The following is a 6490-nucleotide window of genomic DNA, read 5'->3' as shown; positions in this document are numbered from 1 at the left end:
TGGTTGCTAATCCAAAAAAAGATATATGTAATAATTGTTATGGCACCTGAAATTAGTTGGAGATCCATTACCACCAAGCTCATATGCATCTAATCATGGCTAAGGAAATACATCATTTTTGTCATCTTTCTTGAATAATAAAATAGGTGAGGAAAAAATCATTTTATATAGAAAAAAATCTATTATTTTGATAAAGTTTTAAAAATTTTTTTAACAAAAAAGTCATGATTATTTAATATTTTGGCCACAAGTTATTTTTTTATTCTAAGAAAAAATAATAGATTATATGATTTTTCCAAAATAATAAGATTTTTCTGTTTATTATTTTTTTTTTTTAAACTTATCAATTTTTTTTTCTAAAATAACGAGACTTTTATATATAAAATCAAAGAAAAAACCTTGAAATTGTCCTTAAGAGGGATAGGTGTGGGCAACGCCCATACGAGTTACAAGGCAAAGAACACAAAAAAAGCACCGTTACCAAATGTGATGGTGGTAACATGGAAGTAACGCAAAAGCCTTTAACATGTAATAACGAGAGGAAGGAACGGTGTTCACTGGCGTTATCACGTGTTATGATGCATAATAACGGGAGTGGGCGTTGCCCACTCGTCCACTCCGAGTAGTCTAAAGAAACACAAGTAAAGTCCTATAAATGGTAAATTGTTTGTGAATCACACACATCTAAACTATGAAATGTGTCGAAGAAATACAAAAACAAGAAATAAATGAAAAGGAGTCAGAGTATCTTCTTTCCAGATGAGCATAATCATGTCATTAAAGAAAGAACATGCAAATTACTACCAGAACATGGTTGCCTCTATCAATCCATATTCATTTCACCGGGCCCACTATTAACTTGTCTAATAGTTCCCATGTAATCAAAGATATTATATACCTCAAATGTATACGAAGTAAACATGTACATACAAATGTTTATATTTTAACATTATTACTATTGCTTTCAAGGGTAAAAAAGTCACTATAAACTTGTCTAATACTTCCCACGTACACTTTTTAACAAGTATGAACCCTATCCACAACGATACTTAAACTTGTCATCAATATACTTGGCCCCATTAACAAACAAACTATGTGTTTTAAAGTATGTTTTCACTTTTCTTAACTTGATTAAAGTCCCTTTCCCCTTGAGTCGCATTTCCCATCGATCTTCACATTGTAAAATGAAGTTAGAAAGACAAGCCGACCTAAATTACAGGTCTTAAAAAGCCTATTTAGCACGATTATTTTTAAAATGTAGAATAAACAATACTTGACCTAACCTCAAGAAATAAATAATGTGCTGAATCTTTACTTTATGTTTTACATAGATCGTTTACTAAACAATTCAAACCCCTTTTTGGATCTACCCCATTTACTCGTCTTCAATTGCACCAGGTGTGTGTGAGAGAGAGATCTGACCTTGATTCTTTCTTGTTGTACAATGAAAACAAGATTTCCAGATAGAGTTGTACCTTCAGCTATTGAGGTTGTACTCCAATGATCTAATTATACTATTATAGGTATGCGATGTCAAGAAACTGTTGAGTTCTTCAGGTTTGATTCGTTTAAAACAGTGAAAAGCAAGGCGTGTTGTACTTCTGACAGAAAAAGGCCCACAATGATGCGTTCTTCACATGTATGTTATTATCCCATTTCTTCATGTTCATCATGCTGAATCAGGTTTCGATCGTAAAAAAAAACTTTTATTCTTTTTTAAACTTGTGTCAGCATAATTTTTTGCATTCTAGAATCCAAGTTTCGTTCTTGATCTTCATTTCTGATCAAAACTTTGTTCTTCTGAAGTTTGACCACCTTCAAACGTGAGAAGAAGAGCTCGATTCCTTGAATGTGATCGTGATTTCTCAACAGCTGAAGGTATTTTTGTTTCGTGTTTCGCGAAACCCAGCGTGATTTTCGAGAAGCTGTTGTTTGAGGTTTGAAGATGAATGAAGAACAAGAATCAGAACCATTATCGAAGAAGGTTTCTAGAGGCTTTTCAGCCGTGAACCTCACAATCAAGATATCGACTTCAACGCATAACCCTAGAAAAGAAATCTCGATCAACGACATTGTTTCTGCTTCATCAATCTCATCGTCATCTTCATATAACTCTTCATCTTCTTCAGCTTTCGTTTCAGCCCTACAGTCTCCTTACATATCTCCCAGAGCCACCGGAGATGATCCATATCATCATCTAGAAAACAAAATAATCGCTAATCCATCCACCATTACTACATTTACTCAAACTTCTACTCCAGAATCCCATTGTGGGTCTCACTCCGATGACATGCCCAGCACTTCCGACGACTTTTCCGATTCCGCAAAGCTGAAAATCGTCGACTGTGTCCCTGTAACATGTCCCGATAATAATACTAATAATGCAACAGTACCTCGTATCTCATTCTCATTTCCAGTTACACGGATTCCTTTCGCAAAAAGGTCTTCTAGTGCCAAATTGAGGAGCTGTGATATTTACATCGGATATCATGGCGAAAACCCCAACCTGATTAGATTTTGCAAGTGGCTCAAATCAGAGCTTGAACTTCAGGGCATTGCTTGTTTTGTTGCAGACAGAGCAAAATACGAAGATTCTCAGAGCCACGAGATTGCTGACAGGGTTATTTGCTCTGTTACATTTGGAATTGTGGTCGTCACAAAGCATAGCCTTTTGAATCATCTCGCATCTGAAGAAATAAGGTATTTTGCTCAAAAGAAGAATCTAATCCCGGTGTTCTTCGACACCAATCTGAATGAAGTCACCAATGTTCTTGGTCGGAATTCAGATGGTAAAGATTGCAACGAAGCAATTGAATGGTTGATGAAATTCCATGAATTTAAACTAGAAGCAAATGAGGGGAATTGGAGACGTTGTGTATGTAGATCAGTTGGGATCTTAACAGGAAAGCTCGGGAGGAAGAGTACTGTTGCGGAAAAAGAAACTGAAAACAACGTCGATGAAATGCCATTTCCCAAGAACAGATGTTTCATTGGTAGAGAAGAGGAAATTGCAGAGATTGAAACCACTCTTTTTGGAGAAACTGAAATCGAAGTTGATGGAATTAGAGATGGGAAGTTAAAAGAGCCAAATTCAGATGTTACGATTGCACCATTGATTGGAAAACACTCGGTGAAAAGACCTAAACCTAAACACAAGAAAACAAAGAGCTTCAGAAGTAGCGTAGTGTGCATCAATGGCGAACCTGGAATGGGGAAAACAGAGGTGGCACTGGAATTTGCTCACAGATATTCACAGAGATACAAATTGGTTATATGGGTAGGTGGGGAATCTCAACATTTAAGCCAAAATCTACTGAATTTGTCTTTACATCTAGGGTTAGATGTAAGTGCAGATTCCGAGAAAGAAAGAGGGAGGATCAGAAGCTTTGATGAGCTAGAAACAGAAGCCTTCAAGAGGGTAAAACGGGAATTGTTTCGCGATATCCCGTATTTGTTAATCATCGATAATCTCGAAACAGAAAAAGATTTACACAATCTGATACAAGGAAACACCGGTTCTTCCCATGTGATTATAACAACAAGACTTGAAAAAGTAATGAAATTTGAACCAATGCAACTTCAACCATTGCCATTATCCGATGCAATGATGTTAATAAAAGGAAGACGAACGAAAGAATACCCTTTTCAAGACGATGAAATTCTGAGGAAATTTGATGAGAAATTGGGGAGGTCAAGTTTTGGGTTATCCGTGATTGGTTCTTTGCTATCTGAAATTACCATTTCGCCCTTCGCCCTCTTTCAAGCCATCGACCAGATCCCTAAGGAAGCTACATCTCATTTTGACGAACCATTTTGGGGAAACAATCAGTTTCTTCTCAAAGTTTTAATATTTTGCGTTACAATTTTGCAAGAAGCTAAAGGAATTAAAAACCATCTTGCCTTAAGGATGCTTTTAACAGGAGCTTGGTTTTCCCCTTCACCCATCTCACCAAATTTACTAGCTGTTGCTTCAACTCACATGACTCCATGCACAAAAAACCGATTCAAGAAATGGGTCAATTCTGGTAATTTCACTCTTTTTTGTTCTTCGGGTTTCATTAAGAGCTACACATGGAAAAAAGAAGAAGATTCAGCTCTTGTTTTAGTTAAATTAGGCCTTGTTAGAAGAAGCAACAATCAGTACTCTACTTCTTGTATCATGTTTCACCCCATAACTCGAGTTTTTGGTAAGAAAAAAGGGGGTTTACTAGCAGCTAAAGCAATGGTTTATAGTATAAGGAAGATAGGAAACCCAATGTTTAACTCAAACCACCTTTGGGCTTCTGTTTTCCTTGTATTCGGATTCAAAACCACACCACCCTTAGTCCAACTAAAGGCTCTTGACATGGTTTATTTTATTAAAAAGATAGCTCTCCCTTTAGCTTTATGTGCATTCACTACATTCTCTAGATGTGACTCGGCTTTAGAGCTATTGAAAGTGTGCACAAATGTTCTTGAAGAAGTTGAGAAATCATTCGAGTCTAAGATAGAGGATTGGTGTCGTGGATCGTTGTGTTGGAAGAAGAAAAAGAAGAGAAACATGAACATGAATATGACGATTGACGAGTATGTATGCCAAGATTTGACACTGTTGAAGGCGACATTGCTTGAAACGAGAGCTAAATTGTTGTTGAGAGGTGGACATTTTGATTATGGAGAAGAGCTTTGTAGGACATGTATCGGCATACGGACTGTGATGCTTGGCCATAATCATGCTCAAACTTTGGCTGCTCAGGAAACGTTGTCTAAATTAGTTAGAATGAGGAGTAAAATGTAAAATATGAATGTAGATCAACTTTTGTACATTGGTCGGTAGTTCAGTATTTCCTACATGTAATCAGGGCCGGGCCAAGACGATTGGAGGTCCGGGGCAAAATAAAAAATGAGGCCCGTTCGAAAATTTTATGTATTCATATATTACACTACTTTATACATACATAACAATACATTTAACTTCCTACACAATAGAATGGGGAAAACTAAAAATACAATGCTATTAGAAGTACAAAAATACTAAAGTCTCATCCCCTTTGTTTCTTCATTAACTTGTTCAGCTTTGTTCATGTACATAAGTTGTTGATCTCCAACTGAAGTAGATTTATCATCGACAAAAAGTTATTAGGTGAATTGCTTAAATCCATAATACTTGTTGTTGTTAATAACCTGGAAGTAGTTGAAAAAACTATTCAACAACAGAAAATTATATACATATCAAAACATAGAAATAGAAATAAAAAGGAGTACCATTCATAAATCAAAAATAAGAATATTAACATTACAAATCGAAATTAAGCAATAAAGTTCAAGAACTGTCTCTAATTCAAAAATATTAACATTTGATTATGTCTCTAACTTGAACAGCCTCATAAAAATAGAATTTCAAAAAATAATAAGAAATTTCAAGAGCGATAGAATATACAGAGATTCATAGTCATATTAGCAGAAATCAATTTCACCTCTAACAGTCGATTCTGAAAACCGAACCTTCAAATTTCTAGAAATTAAGAAAGAAATCCAATTTAAGGCAGTGACTAGAACTCTCGATTAAAACCTCTAGGCCAGATTCCTAAAATAAATCAAATAACCTTATTAACTTCCCATTGGTGCTATATCAGAAAAAGGAAATCGACAACAAGAAGGAAAACAATAGAGTTTCCTATTTTTCTGAAATCGTGAAAAGAACGAGACACAATCAGTCTTTCAATTCTAAAATAACATTCGATTCACTAACGGTTGTTGTGGACGAATTCAGAAAATCAGAAAAGAATGAAAGAAAACGATTAACTTGAAATCTTGAATAAGAAATAGAAGAATGATCTTTAACTCTTGTTATTGGAGAAGACGTCGTTTGGATTTTCCATGGCAATGTTTGGATTTTCTATAGAAATCTGACTGTTGAAGAGTTACGACGCCTTGGAATTAGGACTTGTGTCAGGTAAGTCTCGTTCTCTCCCACGCTCCATCTTTTGGATTAGTTCCTGATCAGAGTATTGGGGTTTGAAATAGTCTAATAGGCTAAAAAATAATGGGCTGTTAATATATAACCAAAATAACAAGTTAAAAATTAGGGCCATGTAGCATTTGGGGGCCCGGGGCGGTCGCCCAGCTTGCCCATGCCCACGGGCCGGCCCTGCATGTAATGTTAGAAAATTGACTTTTTATTTTTATTTTATTTTATTTTCGGACAAAAGAGAAAGCCACGATTTTAAAGCAAATCAATTGAATACTACCACAAAATAAATCAATAAGGGAACAACTAGCAATGAAAATAAATTGAGAAATCATATGTGTGACGTTAGACCATCTGCAATACTCACCACTAACCACTATATTATGAGTGTTGTTGGTATAGTTTCTTTTAACATGTTAGTATGAACAGGAAGATAGCAACAAAGTAATAGGAAGAAAAAGATACACAAACTAGGAACAAATAAAAACAAAGAAAAGAAAATTTAATGCTTTATTCTTAAACTGATAAAAAAAAAAAAAA

At 35.3% G+C, this 6490-nt stretch overlaps 1 protein-coding gene across 1 annotated transcript; it reads left to right on the top strand.

The window, feature by feature from the left end:
• Positions 1-1392: 1392 nt before the first annotated feature.
• Positions 1393-4925, top strand: LOC145015135 (uncharacterized). Its single transcript, XM_078973583.1, has 2 exons — positions 1393-1639; positions 1807-4925. The coding sequence occupies exon 2, from the start codon at positions 1946-1948 to the stop codon at positions 4775-4777; it is 2832 nt and encodes a 943-aa protein (XP_078829709.1). The 5' UTR covers positions 1393-1639; positions 1807-1945; the 3' UTR covers positions 4778-4925.
• Positions 4926-6490: the final 1565 nt, after the last annotated feature.

Source organism: Lactuca saligna, chromosome 9 (assembly GCF_052625555.1).
Source record: "Lactuca saligna cultivar CGN05327 chromosome 9, ASM5262555v1, whole genome shotgun sequence".
In the NCBI taxonomy this organism is placed as follows: domain Eukaryota; kingdom Viridiplantae; phylum Streptophyta; class Magnoliopsida; order Asterales; family Asteraceae; genus Lactuca; species Lactuca saligna.
Note: the sequence above shows the minus strand (reverse complement) of the source record. Positions and strands in the feature narration are given on the sequence as shown.

Bases quoted from the DNA above. Each gene is read 5' to 3' on its own strand.
- LOC145015135 (XM_078973583.1), top strand. From the start codon at position 1,946: ATGAATGAAGAACAAGAATCAGAACCATTATCGAAGAAGGTTTCTAGA.